Source organism: Papaver somniferum, chromosome 3 (genome assembly GCF_003573695.1).
Source record: "Papaver somniferum cultivar HN1 chromosome 3, ASM357369v1, whole genome shotgun sequence".
NCBI classification, from domain to species: domain Eukaryota; kingdom Viridiplantae; phylum Streptophyta; class Magnoliopsida; order Ranunculales; family Papaveraceae; genus Papaver; species Papaver somniferum.
Window position 1 is genome coordinate 120,836,394 of NC_039360.1, and position 23,410 is coordinate 120,859,803.

The following is a 23,410-nucleotide window of genomic DNA, read 5'->3' on the forward strand; positions in this document are numbered from 1 at the left end:
CCGAGAACAAACCCAAACCTGGACCGTTGCACGCTCAGTGTGTCCCCCTAGAACGTCTGCGCTCTAGTGTTCGTGCTTCTCCCCCCTTAATTGGCTTGAGTTGCTAGTTCTATTATAGACAGACGTTGTCTGGTGGATAATACGTGTTGGCGTATGAGTGGTGTTTTGGGTAATCAAGTGCTTTTTGCCTCTCTGCATCTTGCAGCGAACGATAAGCAAGATCCCCCCCCCCCCCCCCCGACCCTAACAAACCTGTTGAGTGTTAAGGCCATCTGGAATTAACATCTGTTGGAGCCAAGTGTCTGCCCAAACTTGCGTTAGGGCCAACCTCCTCGAGTGTCATAACTCTCGTGACGCATGCCTGAATTTGCGTTAGGGGCAACCTCTCTTGAGTTTCCGATAACTCTCGTGACGCATGCCCGAATTTGCGTTAGGGGCAACCCCCTCGAGTGTCCGGTAATTATCGTGATGCATGCCCGAATTTGCGTTAGGGACAACCCCCCTCGAGTGTCTGATAACTCTCGTGACGCATGCCCAAATTTGCGTTAGGACTAACCCCCTCGAGTGTCGCCCAAAAACTCTCGTGACGCATTCCTGAATTTGCGTTAGGGCCAACCCCCCCTCGAGTGCCCAATCTCCGATAACTCTCGTGACGCATCTATGTCGGGCAGATACCAACATTCACCAGGGTCACACTTTCTAAATGGCTAAATCCTCAACATGCGAACGTGCTCAACCATCCCCTACAAACACAACTCTGGTAGGGGTCAGAACTCACTAGGAAAATGACTCACCAGTGAAAGACTGTCACAACATCGATTACGCTGGTTCGGGCATCTCCAACGAAGACCACCGGACGCCCCAGTTCGGTTAGGACGCATCACAAGGCTGGAAGATAGAATGAAGCGTCTGGGACGACCGAAACTCACATGGGATGAATTGATTAGATGGGACCTGACTGACCGAGGCTTGGAGAGAGAGTTGGTGCTCGAAAGAAATGCGTGGAAAGCAGTGATCCACGTGAAGGAGGTATGTACACGAGGTACGTGAGTTGATCCTATTACCTTTGAATTTTGTCACTTTTATTAGTAGGATTATCTAAACCGTGAACATGTAAACAACCATAGCAGAATCGTGAATGGGGGAGATCCCCCAGTAGCTATGAAGCTCGTGGGATTGTGAATGGGGGAGACCCCCAGTAGCCCTGCAGCCGGGAAACGAAATATGTGGATACATCACCTCAATGGTCGCGAACGCGTAATCTCACTGAAGTGATTCCCACTGCACCCTCTATACCGAAAGCGTACAATATACTGGATGTGTTAAGGAATTACTCTTGCCTTCGGGTAAGTTGCGTCCAGACCTGCAGGCAGCTGGTGTAAAAACTTTAGCCGCATCTCTGGAGATAAGATCGTTACGCGGTTTATCTTCGCTCTACCCGATACTTGTTACTGGAAAACGAGCTCTGGTTCTGGTTCTGGAGTATACTAATATAATATTTAGATATACAAAACTGGAATATACTAATTACAAACACAAGTGACTTCATCAAAAGGCGTTAAATTAAATGTCATTGTATGTTTGAGGTCTTTATCCTCTTTTATGAGAAAAAACTACTTCCTGGGGCCCAGGCAGTTCAGAGCTGTGGTTTGTTATCGCCTTGGAATCTCATTGTTTGCTGAGGATGGTTTATGGTCGTGTTGTAATAAACCTATGGATATTTATGCTTCACTGTGCTAAAGATGTTGGAATTAAGTTTCGACATGATTTGGTTCGTGATGTAATTGTTGATATATGCTACAAGGTTGGTGTCCATGCGCGTAAAGAAGTTGCTCTGGGTTTTCTGTCTGATGATAACAAGGATTTACGACCGACGAACATTCTTGTTCTTAACTGGGAAATGGCCAAGATGTGTGTATGGATGTTACAGGTGTTTCTCCTTTGACTAGTGAGGGTGTTCGTGCCTTTATTCCAGGCCAAGCCATTTCAAGGGCAGTCTCGCGTAAACGTACTAAGTACTTGGACGAATGTACCTCACATGGCTTTGGGTTGGGTATTTTAGCTTTCACTACTCTAGGGGAGCTTTGTGAAGATATGATTTGTTTTTTCAAGCGTTCGAAGAATTGTTTAGTTAGTAATGATGCTGATAGTGGTCCAGGTAGATTTATTTTTCATAGGTTGGGTGTTGCTATTCAGAAAGGGGTTGGTGCCCAACTTGTAGCTCATTTACCAACTAAAAGTGTAAAATCTTAATTATTTCTAAAAGATAATTTCACTTCTTTAAAAAAAAAAATAAAAAAAAAAAATTTTAGAAACATCAAATTTAAATTGGTGCCCAGAGTCTTATGGTTTGGTGCCCGCCTAGAGTCTTATGGTGGAGACCAAAACTCGTTACACCTGTCTCCATTTGCGCCCAACAGTTGTCCGTGTAAGCTTTTCCTTGTCTTCCCTTTTTCGTCTCTGAAATAGTTTTCTTAGGGTTTTGTTTTCCCCTTTCCCCTCTCTCTGTGGTAGAAGTAGAAATCTGAACTAGTGGTAGACGACGAAGGAAAAAAAAGAGTGTGAAATACTGTAAATCGTAGCAGTATTGAGTGGAAGCGAGAATGGAATCTACATCTGGTAGCAAAGAAACCCATGAACCTTCTTCTTCTGATGCTGCTGTGAAGGAGGATTTGATGGAACATGTGCTTTCTTGGAGAATCGAAGGTATACTCAATGATGATCTCTATGAGGTAGTTTTACAGCTTTCAAGTTTGCTGAATGTTGCCCTAGATTTTTTTTTTCTTTGTAATTTCTAGTCTGGTTTCTTGATTAGTTCTCGTTGATGCTATCTATTATACTTGGTTTATGCTTAATTAGAGCATTTTAGCCCCAATTTTAGTTATCAATATTAGTGTAGGTTCATGATGCAGAGCAGGATAGGCTACAATATTATTATGGATGTTCTACAGTCGGGAGGCCTGTGAATTAGGTGAATTATATGAATCTGCACGAAGCATGCTTAATTGAAACATTTTATCCTCAATTTAGTAATCTATGGGCTATGGATGTTTTGCAGTTCATTTGTAACTGATCGTTTTCTTTCACCTGATCTGTTTAAGTCATCCACTTTATTGGCCTTTTACTTCCAATTTTTTGACCAATCTTAAATTTATATTTACGTCTTTTAATGATATTCTGGGTTCATATGCAAATTCTCATTGCTGGGTTTAGCTAAGTGTGGTAGTCATACATAGATTTTGTAGTACGATTAGTTTAATTTTGTATGTCCTATTTGAACGAAGAAATTGTGTTTGTTTCTTTAGGTGAAAAGAATACCTGAAAGTTTTAATTCCGTAGAACATTATCTTGGCTCTTATATTACGCCGTTGCTGGAAGAAACTCGCATGGAGATATGTTCACAAATGGAGTTTATGTCAGGTGTACCTCACGCTAAAGTAACCAAAATAGGGAGGTTGGAGCTGCACACTGGGTCATTCTTGTATCGCATCAAGGTCAACTCCTGGAGAAAACAATATGGTGCATATGACAAAGAACCTTGCAGCCCGAAACCTTCAGATCTGTTTCTTTAGGGCGATTCTGTACCTGCAGTTGCTTCTGACTTGCAGCGGTCTGGAAGCAGTTGGTCTTTGGCTACAGTTGTAGAAGATGCAAAAGAGTCCGATTCTGTAGGGCACGAAGACAAACTTATATGCTTTCAGGTTAAAACCTCAAATCCCATAAAGATGAAAAAGGGCAGGTGGAAATCACTTTTTTTGGTGTTTCTGGTAAACTTGGCAACAAACACTAGAACATGGAAGGCGTTACATATGTTTCAAAACGTGAATATCATTGAGACAGTTCTGCGTGCCAATTCCATGGTAAAGTACATCTACTACTAATTCGTTTTTAATTTTATAGTACTTGATCTGCATTCTCAAGTCTTTAAACATTTATCGTAATCTGAACAATATAAATGATGCAGTTCACGATCCGGCTTCACTTTTAACCTCTTATCATTTCTTTTTCCGATTTCTAGAGTTGGTTTTTGTGTCAGTTTTGGTTTCTCTTTGTTTTATATTGCATATATATGGGACACACGATAGTAAAAAATTTCACGCTGGCTTTATGGCAATTTAGGTCGAGGAAAATTGTGATCGCTGCGCTGCACAAGTTGACAGGATATGCGAGAAAGTTGATTCACAAATTTTACGGGCTCTTAATGGAAATCAAAAAACAGTGGTATTGGGTACTATATCTGCTGTGCAGCATAACCACGGGTCTTCTGTGAAGCTTGTATGGGGTCCACCTGCGACAGGGAAAACAAGAACCATCAGTGTATTACTGTACAACTTGCAACGTATGAATTTGCAAAGTATGAATTGTAGAGTACTTCTGTACTTGCATGTGCCCCAAAAAATATTGCAGTTGCTGAACTTGCTCTACGTGTCTTAAACCTTCACAAAGATGCTTGCAAATCAGAGTTGCGAGAGAACAAGCCAGGTTGTTCATTTGGGGGCTTTCTCTTGTTTGGGACTATGAATAGATGGGAGTTGTGCGACGATCTTGGATTGATTTATGTGGATCATCGCGTGGACAGTCTTGTCGAGTGTTTTGCACCATTAACTGGCTGGAAGAAACATTTTGATATGATGGTGGATTTTCTTGAAAATTGTGTGTCTCAATATCGGTTGCTTTCCAACGAAATAGGTATAGAGGTTCCTGTAACGGAGAAAAGTGGATCTACTCCTGAAGTCCAAACGTCACTTTGCGAGTATGCAAAAGACCGATTCAGTGCTTTAGCTAAACCACTCAGAGAAAGCATTAGAATACTCTGCACCCATCTCCCTAAAGGACTTATCACGGGCAATTTCGGACAGATGGTTACTCTTTATGGTCTGCTTGGAACTTTTGAAAATTTGCTCTCTCAAAGGCATGTGGCTGATGAGGAATTAGAGGAACTCTTTGTACAAAAAGACAATTATTTGGAGGAGGTAGAAGGAAGTCAATTACACGAGACGAGGATTAGTAGTTTGGAGTTTCTAAAATCTGTCTGTCTTTCTCTTGGTGGTCTCCTTCCAAGTTCTACCAACAGAAGTTACTTAACAGAGTTCTGTTTGAATTATTCATCCCTCATTTTTTCCACAGTGTCTAGCTCATATGATCTGCATGAGGTAAGCATGAGACCGCTGGATTTGTTGGTAATCGATGAAGCTTCTCAATTGAAAGAGTGTGAATCAGTGATTCCTATGCAGCTTATAGCTATACAACACGCTGTCCTAATTGGCGATGAGTGCCATCCACAAGCTAGGGTCAAAAGCAGGGTAAGTATAACATCAATTTCTTCGCTTCAACATGATGTTTTCATTCTTAATATTTTCTACTGCATTGTAATCTTAGGCGTCTGATGAAGCTGGCTTTGGAAGAAGTCTATTTGAAAGGTTGAGTTCGTTTGGGCATTTGAGGGACCTTCTCAACGTGCAGTACAGGATGCATCCTGACATAAGCTCTTTCCCCAATCAATTTTTCTATAAAAGCCAGATTATGGATGCTTCAAGTGTTCGTGATGACGATTTTCAAAATAATTATCAACTAGGATGTATGTTTGGTCCCTACTCATTCATAAATATTTCTGCTGGAAGGGAGGAGCTAGATGAAGCCGGGCATAGTATGCAAAATATGGTTGAAGTGGCAGTCGTTAAGGCAATAGTGCGAAAACTTTATAAAGGTATGATCAATGCTAGTAAACTGATTGCAATAGCTTCTTCATTATGCTATTTATGGTTAAGCCAATGTAGTTTTACATTTTTATTGTTCTTCACATAAATTTCTTAAACCTCAGTTTAATAACTTTTAATTCCATAATCCTTCTCCATAAATACCATAGATGTGATATACTATATTTTAATTCACATTTTTGATTGAAAAATTGTTGAATCATGATTAGTCCATTTATTCTACTTATAAAGGATGTTTCTCACTGTTTACAGCATGGGAAGTCTCAAAGTATAGCTTGACCATTGGTATTTTATCTCCTTATTGCCCAAGTTGCTGCGATAGAGATTAAAGTTGGTCAGAAATATTAGAAGCTGAAGGACTTTGTAGTGAAGGTGATCTCTGCAGATGGATCCTATGGCAGTGAGGAAGATGTCATAATAATATCGACTGTCGGACCTGATCCTTCTGGGGTATCAGATGGGTTCTTTTCTGATTCACTACGTACTAATGTTGCTCTGACACGGGCTAGGTACAGACTACTTTTTTTTTAGTTGGGAAAATGTAGGAGATCTCTATATATGCTAATTTTAATTGCACATCTTTCAGTCTTTGTCGACTTATTGTGAGTTAACTTGTCAGGCACTGCCTTTGGATTTTGGGGAATGGCGAAAACTTGTGTGAAATTGGACCTTTCTGGAAAAATTTAATCGGTGATGCGGAGCAGCGGGGACGTTTTTTTAATGCTGATACAGATGGAGAGCTAGAGGAAGCAATGTTGAAGGCCAAGAAAGAGCTTCATCAGTTAGATGATTTACTTAAAGGAGATAGTATGCTTTTCAAAAGTGCAGTGTGGGAGGTAACTATTCCAAAAAAAATAAATCAAATATCTGCCATTTAAAGTTTCTACTCATTGTTCATTTCTCATACCTCAAACTTACAGGTCATGTTCAGCGACAACTTCAGAAAATCATTTAGGAAGTTGAAGTCATTACAAACACAAATTTCTGTGGTTAATCGATTGGTTAAACTTTCCCGTGGTTGGCGTCCTAAGAAGTCTAAGGCTGAAACTTTGTGTGGTAACACTTATCAGTTTGTGAAAAAGTATAAGGTTGGCAAAATATATATTATTACTAGCATTGATTTTGCAAAAGGCCCAGGCCACACCCAAGTTTTAAAGATATTTTACCTCTTGAGGAAATACCTAAACTAGTGAAGAGTTTGGACAACATATTCTCCACATACACCGACGATTGCCTCAACCGCTGTAAGCTGGAAACTACCAATGGGTATGTATGCTATCTCTGATCTCACAAAACACCAGTTTTTGTTGTTGTATTGTTTCTTGAATTCTGCGTTCAACTTTAGATGGTGAATATTGACCAATCTCAATGTTGCTTTACCGAACGAATGTTAACAATATTTTACTATGGATCTAGTAATATATGCACATACTTTTCATAATTTATTTTTGCAGGGATTTGGTTGTGCCAATTACCTGGAGAATAGATGAAGAGACCGTTAGATATAAGAAGACTAACAATGCTGCATTAGTAGATAGTTCAAGTGACGGGGTATCAGATGGGAGATGTCACATTGAAAACTCAAAAGTGAAAGAGACTCTACTCCTCATGAAGTTCTACTCCTTATCAGCTGGTTTAGGGAACCATTTGCTCTCAGGAAGTGATGGAAAAGAGCTCGATCTTCTTTTCGAAGTAACGGAAGAACAATTAGCTGTCATTCCTTCCCCTAAAAGTAGTTCCATTCATGGCAGGTCTGGAACAGGGAAAACCACTGTTCTGACGACGAAATTGTTTCAAAAGGAGCGGCAACACTACTTAGCTTCTAAAGGATTTTGGGAAGACATCGGAGATACTTCTTCGAGTACTTCAACCGGGAAAGTTAACAGAGTGGTTGAGAATGAGGCGGAAGATACTGTCTTACGGCAATTATTCGTGACAGTCAGCCCAAAACTATGCTCTGCCATTAAAAACCAAATATCTAACTTGAAAAGGTATCGGATTACTTTTGCAGTGTCAGCTTTAAACTTTCTCTATCACTTTTTGTTTTTATTTTTGTATGTTTGTTTTGTAGATTGTGGTGCCTTTGTGGGTTTAGATGATATGTGTTTATGGAAATTATATTCGTGTATTCTTATTATTTTTCCTGCAACTTATAATACAGCCTTATCAGCAGTGGCAGGGCTTCAACAGAACACAATCCCGTTGCCGATGATGCAGTCCAAGATCGAGATGTACCAGATTCTTTTAGGGACATTCCACCTGAAAGTTTTCCACTTGTCATAACATTTCAGAAATTCTTAATGATGCTTGACGGAAGTATGAGAAATTCGTATTTTGATAGATTCCGCGATGCAAGAGAACTTCCACAATCTGGAATTTCAGGGTCATTTGATTTGGGTGCTTTTAGAAGAACGAAAGAGATCAATTATGAAAGATTCCGCTCAGCTTACTGGCCTCGTTTTAATCAAAATTTAACCAAGAAGCTTAATCCATCTATGGCTTTTATCGAGATAATTTCACGTATAAAAGGTGGGCTACTTGATATACTTAGTAAGGAGGATTACATATCACTATCTGGGGGACGGGTGTCCATAAGCACGGAAGATATGGAGATAATTTATGAGGTTTTCCTTTAATACGAGAAGAAGAAAATTAGTAATTATGAGTTTGATTTGGCTGATTTTGCAATTGACCTTCACCGTCGACTGAAATCTGGGGGTTTCGAGAGTGAGAAAATGGATTTCGTGTATATTGATGAAGTTCAGGATCTCACCATGAGACAGATTGGTCTTTTTAAATATGTTAGTAGAAATATTGTGGAAGGATTTGTTTTTTGTGGTGATACTGCGCAAGCTATTGCTGGTGGGGTTGATTTCAGATTCCAGGAGGCAAGATCTTTTTTCTGCAAGGAGTTTATTCTGGATTCAGGAAGTGATGGCACGGGAAATGCAGACATCTATCATTTGAACCAGAACTTCCGTTCTCATGCAGGTGTTCTCAACTTGTCACAGAGTGTAATTGAACTTCTGCACGAGTACTTTCCACTGCACATTGACAAATTAAGTCCTGAAACAAGTCTTATTTGTGGAGAAGCACCAATTTGGCTTGAATTTGCAAATAATGATAATGCAATTTCAACTATTTTTGGCAAAAGCGGTGAAAATGTTGGTAGGAGTGTGTTTGAATTTGGTGCAGAACAAGTCATTTTGTGCGTGATGATTCTGTGAAGAAGGACATTACTGTCCTTATAGGAAACCAAGCTCTTGTTCTAACTATAGCAGAATGCAAGGGCTTAGAATTTCAGGTATATGATAATGGCTTGTGGTATTCCTTTTGTATTTCGAGGTCAAGCTCCATTATATTTTTTCGTAGTATTATTTATTGTGTTTTATGAGTGTATACCACAGTGTAATGATTCAACCTGACATCGATTTTGTTTTTTTATGTAGGATGTTTTTCTTTACAACTTCTTTGGGACGTCACCTTTAGCGAGTCAGTGGAGAGTTGTTTATGGGTTTGTGAATAAGCAAAATCTTCTCAACTCCAATAAGGCAAAATTTCCACAATTTAGCAAGGCGGAACACCAAATTCTCTGCTCCGAACTGAAGCAATTGTATGTTGCTATTACTCGTACTAGGCAAAGACTCTGGATCTGTGAGAATAAGAATAAAAATGATTTTTCGAAGCCTATGTTTGACTACTGGAAGAAGTTATGTCTCGTTCAAGTGAGAATACTCGATGAATCATTTGTAAAGACAATGCAGGTTACAAGCAGCAGTGAGGAGTGGAGTTCACGCGGTATCAAGGTTAAAGTTCGAACTTGAACCTCTTATAAACATTTAATTTCTGTGCAATTCATGAACATGCAATTTCCGTGCTGGCAGTTTAATCTAGCTAGATTTTCAAAATTTACGCTTCCTAACATTTTTGCTGCAAAGAATGTGTTAACGAATACTTAAACTTCTATGTTCTATATAGTTGCATGTGCAACATGGCATGGACTACACCATCAAATGTACATCTGTTGGGTGTTTAGTTGAAAAGTGATTAGATATGGTTTCGTTTATAGATGGGAACCCCACGAGTAGACCCTATTTCTTTCTACACAAATTAGTTGCATTTGTGGATGGCCTGTTTCTTCCTCTTATGTGCATTCATGCTACCAACTTATTACCTATTGTGCTCGAAAGCTATCATTTATATATGTTTAATTCTCGTGCAGTTACTGGAAGGAGGTCATTTTGAGATGGCAACTGTGGCTTTGAAAGAGCTGGTGATGCATTGTTGGAGAAACGCGCTAAAGCTTCTGGTTTTAGAAATGCTGGCATTGCCATGCTTGGTTCTAGTGCTGAACAAGCTCGCGCTGCTCTTGAACAGGCAGCTGAGATTTATAAATCAATTGGCATGGCTGATTGTGCTGCCGAATGTTACATGGATTTAGAGGAGTTCAAAATAGCAGGTATTTGCTGTTTTCCCTCTGTACAATATGCTTACTTATGCTCTGTTACTTTATATTTTCTGCACCTGAAGCAACCATTTTATTTGAACACGTATACTGTTTGTTCTGTTGATTTCTTGAATTAATTGATAGATGCTGCATTCCCTGATCCATCAAACCGGTCATTGTTGAACCTCAAGAAGATTGATCTGTAGCACTTCGACTTGTTTACAGTTAGAAGGATAGAAGTGGTTTTAGGAATTTTTTAGCAGTATACATTTTCCTTCGTAGAAAATAAACAACATTAGTAAAACTATACAAAACTCAAGTTGGTACTACAACTGGAAAGCCAGTAAGATCAACCTTTTTCCACTTAAAAGTTACTATCACTATACTGCAGTGACATAAAATTAAGCCTTCTCGACTCATGTTTCCAATTTTGACAGTATTACTTGTCCAGCTGAAGCTAGAAAATTTGATCCTCAGAAGTTCGAGCAGTTGTTTATGAATACATCTCGTGTTTATATGCTTTCGAGAAGCATTTTTGAGGACATCAGCTTTTATGATTGCGACCCACGCATGAAGGTCTGTTTCACAGTTCCTGTTCTCTTTATTTTTCCTTTTCTGAACAAGAAAACTTCCAACATCTTTTTCGTTTTCTTTTTCTTTTCAGCTGGATATTTGCATTTGTTTTCTAGAAAATTATGGTCCCTTTCTTAAAGGTAAAAAATGGATGAAGAAAATAAAGCAACTCTCTGTTGAACTAAGCGGCAGGTTAGTTATTTCAAGTATATCTCGTGGTTTAGTTGAAGTTAAAGTAGTATAGCAGTTCGGTTCTGTTGTGCCGAGAGGTTCATATCGTTCCTCAAGGCTTCACAGGATCTGGCATCAGAAACGAAAAACTACACAATCAACGGAAGCTAATGCACATAGAACACACAAGACAAAGAGATTTACGTGGTTCGGCAATGTGCCTACGTCCACGGGCAGAAATTCACTTACTTCATATGTCAGAGAATACACAATGCACATGACACTCAACACCCCTTTTTCTTCTTCACATTCTCAACTCACCTTCAACTCTCTCCGCCCTAGAGCTATGAGAGGAACTACATCTCTCTAATGAAGAGATTACTTCTTTTCCTTGTGAGGAGATGTTTATAACCTAAGGGTTTAGACAATATTGATGTAGATGCCTATAACCTAAAGGTTATGCCTTTATTTATAGGCTTACAATACTTCGATTAGAAAACCAAGCTTTACTCTAATCTAGGAAACCTAAACTAGCTAAGATAGGAAACCCTTGTTTAGATAGAAGTCTAAACATAATTCTAAAAATCAGTCAAAACCGATTTAAGAAATCACACTGATGTTTCCTAAAATCTAGCCAATATCCAACAATTCTCCACCTTGGCAAGATTTGTAGGACAATTTCAACTTCACTATTCTCCGATTTCTCCACCTTGGCATGAAATCTCGACATTCACCTTCCACGCCTTTGTATTCTACTGCCTTCAATCACCCAGAGGTGCCAATCATCCGTAGATGCTTCAATTCCACTAAAGGACTTCAATTATCCATAGGTGCCAACCATCCGAAGATGTTTCACTTCCATAAAAGGACTTCAATACTTCACTCACCCGTAGGTGCCACCCATCCGAAGATGTTTCAATCCCTCATAGGGCTTCAATTCCCAATCATCTAATGATGCTTTCATACTTCAATCATCTTAAAGATGCTGCATTCCCACAAATGGGCTTCAATTTTTCATTCATCCGAAGACATTGTTGCACTGGTACAATATCCAAAATGCTTGTCTAAGGTTCAAATGTGTCCACCGACTCCAACACACCAAATGGTGTTTCAAACTCCTTTTAAGATGCAATGTGCTTCAACATGTGCTTCACAAATTCGATCTCATAACGGGGCTGCAACTGTGTCTAAAGACACCAATACACCTGAATGGTGTAGCAAACTCAAAAGACATGATTAGGTCCAGGAAGGCCTTACCCGAATTCCACCACTTCTTTTGCTACTTTGCTAATTTCTCAGCAAATCCAATTATCTATGAATTCTTGACGAGTCTTCAGCTTCATAGATTTTCACATGCACATATTCTTCAAACTTGCAAGATTCAATTCTTTGCACATTTGCTTCAACTTGTAGGATATAGTCTTTGACTTCAACTCACCACTTCACTTGTCAAATTTGAGCTCTTTTTCCATCCTACTTCTTCAAATTCCAACACTTCGTCTTTCAATGCGGAGTTCAATATTTCATCACATGCAAATGTATGGTGTACCCCCATACCGACGAAGTTTTCTTCAAAAGATGAAATAATTCGTACCCTACAAAGATGCAGTCTTTGCAAGTTCCAAAATTTCTGTGTGAACACATTCCAGTATTCCATATGTGGTGATATTTATGATATTTTCATATCTTCAAAAACTGGAAATTTCTCCTCTAAGCTTAATTCTTTCTCCACCTTCGCACAATGTTGCAAAATCCTAAACTGCATGATCTGCTTTCTTCAACTACGTGCCTTAACTGCATGAAGTAGTCTTCAACCGTATTAGATTGCGCACTATCTAACACTTTTACTTCCATATTCAGCAATACGGATTTCCATTCTTCAATCCTTTCATCACTGCAACTGCATTGGAAAAACTTTTTCAACACTCCACCGTTTAAACAACTTTAAACCCCACGGAGTCAAATGGATCTAATAATTTCAGATTCTTCTTCAAACTTCGGTACACACCGAACAACTCCAGGCTTCTCGAGTTACAGCTAAGTACTTCAACTGAATGCTTAACATATACAACTTCAAACTCCAACTCTTAGAAGTCAGAAAACCATTCTCTAGAGAATACCTATGATAAAAGCATTCAAACACTCGAAATTTCCACATATTACTAGATTTCCATATTCAGCAATACGGATTTCCATTCTTCAATCCTTTCATCACTGCAACTGCATTGGAAAAACTTTTTCAACACCACCGTTTAAACAACTTTAAACCCCACGGAGTCAAATGGATCTAATAATTTCAGATTCTTCTTCAAACTTCGGTACACACCGAACAACTTCAGGCTTCTCGAGTTACAGCCAAGTACTTCAACTGAATGCTTAACATCTACAACTTCAAACTCCAACTCTTAGAAGTCAGAAAACCATTCTCTAGAGAATACCTATGATAAAAGCATTCAAACACTCGAAATTTCCACATATTACTAGATTTGCGTTTTTCAACGTTCACGTCTGAACTTGAAACTTCTTTCCTTGTTTTCCAATGCACCACAAAAGGCAATTCAATTCACATCAATTCACATACCGCATTCTTCAAACAACTTGCGATTTCTTCGCTTAACTATATACTTCACATATAGTATTGTACCTTACAATTGTGAAGTGCTACAATGGTACCTTGTTCCTTGCAACCGAGTTTTCACCTCAAAAACGGAACATATCCATATAACCAATCTGTTTTTTTTCACCACGGTCTTGCTCTTCTTCAACTTGATGACTTTAAAAGGCAAACACCTTAATTCTCATATTTGCGGTGTTCAACGGTACGAGAAACTTTGCTCCTACAATGTGTGTAAACAACAAAAGCTTGCAGAAATTCAATCCTCGTACGTTTACTCTTCAGGTAAGTTACTCATTCAACACATTCAAATAAACCCTTCTTCAATCATATACTCAAGGTGTATATGCCAAAAATTGTGTCGACTTCATTTTCAATCGTTTCTCTTCAAAACAGAACAAGAAACTACAGCTCTACCACACACAATATCTCTATATAGGAAATCTATTACTGCGTCCTCAATCGACCATTAACGATGCAATATGCTTATAGCTACCAGCTTCAAGCACTTCTTCATAAAATTAAACTCTTCACGTAGAATTTATCAACCTTCCACTAGTGCCCTCGCAACACTAATACATTCAAGCAATCAATAATTCTCACATGAAACCAACTAATAGGTTTCTGCAATCCTCGCTACACCATGCAACTGAGGCAAACTGGAGCTTTAATTTCTTCAATTCCTTTGACTACGTCAAGGACGACATGATCAAACTAATGACAACCGGCAACATTCACAGTTGTTCCTCTTGGTACTTCGAACAATTCGAAGGATCTTTTACGAATTTGCATCTTTACCTCTTCCAACGTACAAACCATTCAACTTGTACTTCAAACATGATTCTCTTGTTTCCTTGCAACTTGGCTTGCAAAGCAAGCACATTCAAACGGAAAACCAACAAGGTATTCCCAAATAGTCCACAAAAGTCTCAAACAAACGAGGTAAAGAACAAAAAACAACCAAACATCTTTATCAAACTAGTTAATAAGGTTATGGAATTACTCACCCGAAGCTATGCAAAATACATAGGGTTTAAGCCTCAAGAAGTATACCAACGTCAAGTCCTTCTTTCATGTAGGGCTTCAACTTCAAAAGTGTATCAATCAACAATCAACGAATGTGAAACACTTCAAATACATTCGTTTATGAGTAATTGATACTTCAAACGGTGCTTGTCAAATCAGAAAAAAATCCACCTCTTTACCTTGATGCAATTCAAACGACCTTGTCTCCAAGATTCTTCACATGAGGCTATACAATGATTTTCTGAATTCCAAAGTAACTCTGATTTCAAATCGCCATAACTTGATTCTACAACATGCTTATTGATGCATCTTCTTCTAGGCTTTTACTTCAATCTCCAAGTATGTCTTCTTCCATAAATCCTCCCACGTTTTCTGACGAAACTGTTACCACTTTGCACCATAGTTCTAAAACTGTCACCAATCTTCACCACAAGTTTTCAGAACTATCACGATTCTTCTACCACAAATTTCAATAAAAAAACGTCACCTTGTCTTTGTGTTCTTCTTCAAATTTGACATCTTCTTTGATATTTTCACATACCGTTTCTGACCCAATTCAAACGAGCAAACCCTAGATTTCAAGAACCTAGACCTACGCTCTGATACCAGTTTGTTGTGCCGAGAGGTTCATATCGTTCCTCAAGGCTTCACAGGATCTGGCATCAGAAACGAAAAACTACACAATCAACGGAAGCTAATGCACATAGAATACACAAGACACAGAGATTTACGTGGTTCGGCAATGTGCCTACGTCCACGGGCAGAAATTCACTTACTTCATATATCATAGAATACACAATGCACATGACACTCAACACCCCTTCTTCTTCTTCACATTCTCAACTCACCTTCAACTCTCTCATCCCTAGAGCTATGAGAGGATCTACATCTCTCTAATGAAGAGATTACTTCTTTTCTTTGTGAGGAGATGTCTACAACCTAAGAGTTTAGACAATATTGATGTAGATGCCTATAACCTAAAGGTTATGCCTTTATTTATAGGCTTACAATACTTCGATTAGGAAACCAAGCTTTACTCTAATCTAGGAAACTTAAACTAGCTAAGATAGGAAACCCTTGTTTAGATAAAAGTCTAAACATAATTCTAAAAATCAGTCAAAACCGATTTAAGAAATCACACTGATGTTTCCTAAAATCTAGCGAATATCCAACAATTATGAAGAGATTACTTCTTTTCTTTGTGAGGAGATGTCTACAACCTAAGGTTTAGACAATATTGATGTAGATGATGTAGATCCTCTCATAGCTCTAGGGCTGAGAGAGTTGAAGGTGAGTTGAGAATGTGAAGAAGAAGGAGTGTTGAGTGTCATGTGCATTGTGTATTCTCTGATATATGAAGTAAGTGAATTTCTACCCGTGGACGTAGGCACATTGCCGAACCACGTAAATCTCTGTGTCTTGTGTGTTCTATGTGCATTAGCTTCCGTTGATTGTGTAGTTTTTCGTTTCTGATGCCAGATCCTGTGAAGCCTTGAGAAACGATATGAACCTCTCGGCACAACAGGTTCTACCAGTTTAGCTTGGATTCTCATGAGCTAATTCAATTCTTTAGATTGACTTCATTTCTAGTATGGAATACCATATGAATTAAGTCTCTCTCTGCGTTTGTAGAGATTCTCCGATTCAGTAACATTTGAATATCTGGTTCAGCAAGCATGTGCTGTGATAATTTCTTAGGATCAGTTTGTTTTTTTAGCATATACTTTATTCACTGCAAAGCTGCAACTAATTTGTTTCAGTGATGAGGATTCCGATGCTTGTTATTCAAAAATTGAAGACTGCTTTAAGAAGTTGGTTGTGCCTCAAATGTTGAGAAAAGATTTAATCGATGGTTTGTTTGGGATGCTTATTAAATTTACTCTGTATAGCAAGAAAATCAAGAGTAAAGGCATCATCCTCTTGATGGCATCCTTTCATTGGGCACTTTTTTTTTTTACTGTTTTAACAACTAAAAGTAAAGCAATATTGACTAGTGGATTAAAATGTCAGATCAATTTTGGAATCATTAATACACCAGAATCTCTAGAATTGGCTCCACTGTCGATGCATAGACATGGTGGATCTTATTAAAGACTTTGGTGGTTTCTCTTTCGTATCCATTATGTGTTTTCATGAAAAATGTTTAAGACCTCACTCTGACTTCCTTTTAGAGTTGTATATGTAAAAGAAACTGTAGCAATAGAAGGTTGTGAAGGTCGTATGTCTTTTGATCTAACAAGATTCGAGGTCAAAATCACCTAAAAACGGGAAGAAATCGTGAAGTTGTTAGTTTGCTCAGTCAATATGCACACGACTTTGTAAACTCATGCATGTGTTAGGGCAATTTGAGGTTGGAGTCAATGGAGAGCAATGAAAAAGAAGTTAATTCAAGATCTTAAATACCGTCTCCATGTCACTGAAGCTGATATCTGGTGATAGTTGCGATTTTTGCCGATTACATTAGGGTAGGATGTCAGTGAAGTTTGTAGCTGTGTACATAGGATCTCAACCGTCGGTTCGTCCATCATAATTTACTGTTCGGGACACCCAACCAGGGGAGGGGGTCTGAGCAATTGTGTCTCCTGATTGGCTTTGAGCAGTTTACCTATTGAATGTGTACGAGACAGAGAAAATGATAAGCCTCGTATACACCATATCATTTCAATCTCTATCTTTTGTTTATGTTAATCGTATGGCTAGGGGTGAGCATATTACCCGTAATTCGCGGATTTAACTGGGACCAACCGTATTTTTACGGGTGGATGCCAGGACCTTTCGCTAATGGGCTGGACGTGGTTGAGATTATTGAAATCCAACGGATTACGGATTGGGCCCGGATGCAACCTTGAAAATCCGTTGGACATCGGTATTCGTTAGATTAAGGGCACTTATATAGTTTCTAGAAAATATATCAATAGTGTTGGAACTTTTAAGGTGTTTGTTTGGAGTGTTGTCCATGGAACTTCTATATTTATATACATATATAAAACGTGTAGGTTCTGTAAGAAGTCATCTATATTGGCTTTATTTTTCATTATAAATTTTAACCTACACAAATCCATTGGATTGTTCGCACCCAATCCATTCATCTGTGCATCCGTTGGATGTTGGATTGGTTGCGGATGCAAAAATTGAAATCCGTAGTGAATTGGATTGGATGCGGATGAGGTAGAAACCGGTCCACACCGGCACATGCTCACCCCTACATATAGCTAATAATGTAGCTCACGAACTTGCCCAATAGGCCAAGTCAAACGGTTGTCACATGGTGTGGTCTGTTCCACCAGTTTGGTTATTGCCTTGCCTATGTGCTAATCATAGGGACTAGGGAGGAGTAGGGTTTCTTTTCCCACTTGTGTCCTGCGCAATTACATCCCCAAATGTAGCAAGGAGGAGCAGTCAGGCACACGGAAAAAACTACAGGCCTCATCTATCAACCAAGTATTATCTGAGTGGCGTGAAAAAAATGGTTGTATTAGATTAGTGCACCAAATCTTGACTGAATGGGACTCTCTTCAACGTGACAGACCGCAGGCCAAGCCTCATAAACAAGATGACAATAACGTGCGCCTTTGTGTAAGAAAGTACGTAATGGACAGTACACATCAGCTATCAGTCTATTGACATCCAGTGGCATAACACCTCCAACTGCAGCAACCCTCACAAATCTGCAAAACAAGCATCCACAAGCACCTCCACCTGACTTACCCTCCCAGGTAATCATGACAGTTGTTGTCCGTGTCACTAACGAAACCGTTCTTGGGAGGATTAAGAGTTTCCCCAAAGGGACGTCATGTGGACGAGATGGATTGCGTGCACAACACTTATTGGATGTCCTAAGTGGTTCTGCAGCTGCTATTGCAGATGGACTTCTCTCTTCTATCGCAGGTATTGTCAATCTTCTCCTTGCAGGGAAATGCCCTACTTCCCTAGGTGAATACATAGCTAGTGCTCCCCTCACCTCATTACTCAAACCTGGCGGGGGTATAAGACCCATTGTCGTGGGTACTATTTGGAGACGGTTGGTATCTAAAGTGGCATCTACAACTGTTGGCAATGCGATGGGTGATTACTTAGGTGATTTGCAATTTGGAGTTGGAATTTCTTGTGGGGGTGAGGCTATTTTACATTATGGCAATCGGCTGCTGCAAACTAAAGGTAACTTAACATCGATGACTATGTTGTTAGTCGACTTTTGCAATGCCTTTAATCTAGTTGATCGCACAGCCACGTTACGTGAAGTAAGGCATCAGTGCCCTTCCATTTACCCTTGGGTCAATTTTTGTTATGCTTCCCCAGCCAGGTTATACTATGGAACATCGATCTTGTCTTCTACACAAGGTGTTCAGCAAGGAGACCCTCTTGTCCCACTCCTTTTCGCCCTGACCTTGCACCCTCTTATGCTACAGATTAGTGAACAGTGTGAACTTGACCTGCATGCTTGGTACTTGGATGACGACACCATCATTGGAGACACCTTGATGGTTTCCAAGGCTCTCAACATCATCGAGACCGTAGGCCCAACACTTGGACTCCATCTTAATGTAACCAAAATATAAGTTTTTTAGCTTAACATTGACGGTCGTAGCTTGTAGATGGGTGTTTTTCCTGCGAACATTTGCAGGCCAAAAAAAGGAGTCAAACTGCTTGGTGGTCCAGTTTGTCTTGATCAAGAGTTCTGCAATAACTTGGTGATGGATCGTGTTCAGCGTACTTTCCGTTTAATGGACTCCATTCAAAAACTAGAAGACCCTCAGATTGAACTACTGCTCCTCCGTAATCACGTTGGGGTCTCTCGCTTATACTTCACCGTGCGTACTACAACACCAACATCTCTAAAGCAGGTTGAAGGTACCTTTAACAGATACTTATTCCAATTCTTGCAGCGTTTAATCACTGGAGATAGGCCTGGTTTCGGTCCATTGCAACAACGTCTTGTCTCGTTGCCTATCAAATACGGAGGTTTAGGTATCCACACCATGTCGGATACTAAACACTACTGCAACTTGAAAAATACGCATACTCAGGCTGGGTCTTCATCAAGAATGGCTTCACCATCTGAATTTGGTAGTTTTCCAAGAGGATTTCTTGATAAGGGTTTGGATCTCAAAGAAGAATAGAAAGGGACTCTGATAGAAGTTGATGACACATCCCCTCAAATTCCTGACAACTTCTCAGATTTTAAGGATGATGAAGAGATTTCTAATGAAGTTGTCCGTGAATTTATTGATAACTTCAACGATGCAAAGAAGTTACTTGTTAATACTCTTAAAGATCTTGATGTGTTAAGATCAGAGTTGATTGTTGTCAACACTGAATTTTCTCTTATGAAGACACGACTTAAGGATCGTCTCAATGTCGTGTCTGAAGATGCTATCAACTCAATCCGTCAAAAACTTGAAGGTATTGGTACAAGTGAAGCCTCCGTACCTAAACTGACCTCTAATTGAGAAGAGTTGTTTATTAGTTCTTTGATTTTGTCTAGGACTTATCAAGGTTCTTTGTTTATTAGTTCATGAACTTCTTATGAGAATTTTTATTCTTGTTTTTTTTGTCTACAAGGATTATTAGGGTTTGGAATAGCCATTATTGTGATTACACATAGCTATGTCCAAACGTTTTCATCTTCAATGTTTTTAGATTTATTTATTTAAATTCTAAGTTTTTGGAAGATGATGTTTGCAATTTTAATTTTTATGGTTTTTATATTGCAAATTGTTATGGGATATGTTGTTTATGTCCGTGAACCTTGACTGTCCCATACGTGTTCAAAAGTTATCTCTATTACATGTCGGTATGAAAGTATTCATAAAAGATAGAATGAACTTTTGACTTACAAAAGTTAAAGCCTTTTATGTCATTACTTGATGGAAGCAAGGATAAATCTTTTGTTTACAAGAATTGTCTATTTTATGTCATTGTGCAAATGGTGATGGAAAATAGAGTGATTTCTTGTTTATGCCGCAGTATTGATCTTCCCAGATCCACAATTTTTGTGTTTTTACTGTGTTGCTCCGTAAATTTTCTTATGTCGAGCATGATCAATTAAATTGATCACACTCTTGTGGTTAATTTAATTGTGCATTCTAATTGAACTAAACATGGGTTCTCTTGTGGTTATTTCAGTTGAATATTTTGGATACAAATTCATGTTTTCATGAGATTTGGTTATGTCCAAAGAAATCCTTCTTTTATTGTAAAAGCAAGATCGCCTTTGTTGTTCTCTCGGGAATGCCATCTTATGGGGGAGAGTTCGTTTTTGAACTTGTGCTTAATCGCCATATCTTTCTGGGGACTGCGGCTGTGGAATTTTATAGGGTTATCTTGTATATTTATAAACTCCTTGATGAATGCATTTAGCTTCGGCTTTATGATTGCTTCTAAATTTGTTGGTATGTTGTTATCTTTTGGTCATGAAGAATCTCTATGGAAATTTCATGAGGATCCCACTAGTTTTCGTACCTTTGCCAATTTTTATTGACAAAAAGGGGGAGAATTAATGTGTAGTTTCATACTACAAATACATATGGTTTACAGATCATTATGTAAGGGGGAGTGGTTTTCATATTGAGATGATGTATTGACTATGGGGGAGTAATACATATCATCGTAGTATTATTTGTCAAAGTTGTGAAGCAATTGAACTTTGATGTTGTAAAATAATACTATGACATTGTATAACAATGATCGAGAACATTTGTTTTCTCAATGTTATAGCTACGGATCTTCAACAACTATGATGTTGAACTTACAACCTTTAGGATCATGGAGTACTTGGAAGTGACGAAGTTTTCGAGTCGTGTTGAAGTTGCCAAGGAGATCAAGCATTTGGATGAGAAGCTACAAATTCTTTATTTATTTTGTAATCCATATGTATTGATAGTTTTGTCATTAAAATTGACAAAGGGGGAGATTGTTAGAGCATTGCTCGGTCGAACTCGCATGCATTGCTATCTCAAGCATGTCAATGTTAGTGATCAAAACTATGAGTCTTGATTTCTAGCCTATTTAGATGTCTCGGACTAGGACATAGATTGTGTAGTTGAGCTTTAGACTTCACGGCATTCATCTCTTGAAGACGAATGACTACTAAGGGGAGCTTGTGGAACTTTATCGACAAAAGGTATGTGGAGACTGAAACTTATCTATGACTTGGAAAGTCTATTTCTATTATATCTCCTATATTGAGACATAAGTCGTGTTACGATATAGTTTTATATTATACACATTTGAGATTTCGAGCTGAGTTTATCTCGCTTATATATTTCTCGGAATGTGTTGGCAAGCTTTCGCTTTGGTCAAATTCATCTTACATTCGTTGATGAAAGTCCGAATAAGATCATATGAAAATTGCTGAGTTACATCTTCATGGTTTGTGTGATACAATCATTTGGTGTTGTCTTGGAATGTTTCATTATGATAATTTCAGTAACTTGAAAATTGCTTTGACGAAAAAATAGCTTGTGAACAACAACTATATAACGTCCTCTAAGAAAGTTTCAATTGATTGACAAAGAGTTTAGAATCATGTAACCATGTTTGGATATAAGCACAATGTGTTAATCACATTAATGTACAAATCAAAAACTGGGAGCCTGAAGTATGCGTACCCGTACGCGTACTGGTGGTTACTGATGAGGGGAAGTATGTGTACCCGTACGCATACCAGCGGAGAGTTCACTTCCGTGAAAATCTGCTGAAGTTTGGAATGTGTTGAAGTATGCGCACCCGTACGCGTACCGGCGTAACCAAACTCAAGTCCGGCTACTCAAGTGTGCGTACCTGTTTGCGTACTTGAGTGGGTTACTTTCTAAAATCAGTTGCGTGCATGAACTTAATCATTTATATTATAAGGAATGCAATCTTTGCAAACTGTGGCTGTAATGTTCATGAATTGATTCGAGTGAATCAAACCGATTTTGTTTCGATTGTGTTCTTGTATACTTCTATGAGAATATAGCAATTGAACGACTCTTTAACTAGTTTCATTTGAGTCATTTGAACTAGTTTGGAATAAGATGAATATGGTTAATATGAGAGTTAATCATATGGCTAACTTTGGTTGACCATGTTGAGCCAACATAGGTGTACACGTTTGTAAACCTAAATGAGGGTACATTTCATTTGTGTGTAACAAGCTAAGTTCGATCTAACGGTTGAAAGATATTAGCTTGGTTGAATCAGGATGTTCATCTAACGGTGAATATTGAATGCTTTGTTACCAAGGTAACTTGGATTGCACACCCTGATTTGAAAAATATAATGGAGAACTCTAACAACTGGGAAACCTAATCCCCACACTTCTCTGTGTTACTAGTTGCATAAGCTAAAGTCAATTCTCCTTTAACCTTAGGTTTTCCTAAACCTTGTTGGTTAACGACATGAAAGACTTCATTGGGATTGTGAAGCCAGACCCAACTATTTTCTCTTATAGTTGTGTGGTCTTATCTTGCCCGATTCTATCGTTTGAGTACTATCTTTTCTAAGATTTGTTCGAGATTAATTTCTCTGAGAGGCAAGATAAAACGGGATCACAAACATCTTTGTCTCATCGTTTGTGATTCCACAATATCTAGTTTCGCCATCATACGATTTAGATTATTATGAGGTATTGATAATACTAGGTTGTTCTTAGGGAATATAAGTCCGGTTTATCAATAGGTTCCTGTTCACCTTGATTTATCAAAAGACAGAACAAAAACTCTTGGGTAATTCTGTGGGGACAGATTTATTTAATCCTTAGACTTTTCTGTGTGAGACAGATTTGTTTATCAAGTCTTCGACTTTGGGTCGTAGCAACTCTTAGATGTGGGTGAGATCAACTAAGGGAATCAAGTGCGTAGTATCCTGCTGGGATCAGAG

The 23,410-nt window shown here is 38.7% G+C and overlaps 1 protein-coding gene across 5 annotated transcripts; it reads left to right on the forward strand.

Moving 5' to 3' along the window:
• Positions 1–2,479: 2,479 nt before the first annotated feature.
• LOC113357180 (regulator of nonsense transcripts 1 homolog) lies at positions 2,480–16,919 on the forward strand. 5 transcript variants are annotated; one of them, XM_026600505.1, is made up of 14 exons: positions 2,480–2,732; positions 3,306–3,860; positions 4,120–5,303; positions 5,380–5,707; positions 5,970–6,226; positions 6,337–6,553; positions 6,638–6,983; positions 7,172–7,708; positions 7,879–9,021; positions 9,167–9,523; positions 9,940–10,176; positions 10,602–10,740; positions 10,829–10,929; positions 16,309–16,919. In XM_026600505.1, the coding sequence occupies exons 3-5, from the start codon at positions 4,518–4,520 to the stop codon at positions 6,044–6,046; spliced, it is 1,191 nt and encodes a 396-aa protein (XP_026456290.1). In that variant the 5' UTR covers positions 2,480–2,732; positions 3,306–3,860; positions 4,120–4,517; the 3' UTR covers positions 6,047–6,226; positions 6,337–6,553; positions 6,638–6,983; positions 7,172–7,708; positions 7,879–9,021; positions 9,167–9,523; positions 9,940–10,176; positions 10,602–10,740; positions 10,829–10,929; positions 16,309–16,919. The 5 variants fall into 5 exon arrangements, with proteins under 5 accessions (XP_026456290.1, XP_026456289.1, XP_026456291.1 ...); XM_026600504.1 differs by having other exon boundaries at positions 2,480–2,706; XM_026600506.1 differs by having other exon boundaries at positions 2,480–2,706; positions 10,616–10,740.
• The last annotated feature ends 6,491 nt before the right edge of the window (positions 16,920–23,410 follow it).

Coding starts and splice junctions, on each gene's coding strand:
- LOC113357180 (XM_026600505.1), top strand. CDS start 4,518: ATGAATAGATGGGAGTTGTGCGACGATCTTGGATTGATTTATGTGGAT. Junction 5,304..5,379: donor AAGCTAGGGTCAAAAGCAGG/GTAAGTATAACA, acceptor TTGTAATCTTAG/GCGTCTGATGAAGCTGGCTT. Junction 5,708..5,969: donor AGTGCGAAAACTTTATAAAG/GTATGATCAATG, acceptor CACTGTTTACAG/CATGGGAAGTCTCAAAGTAT.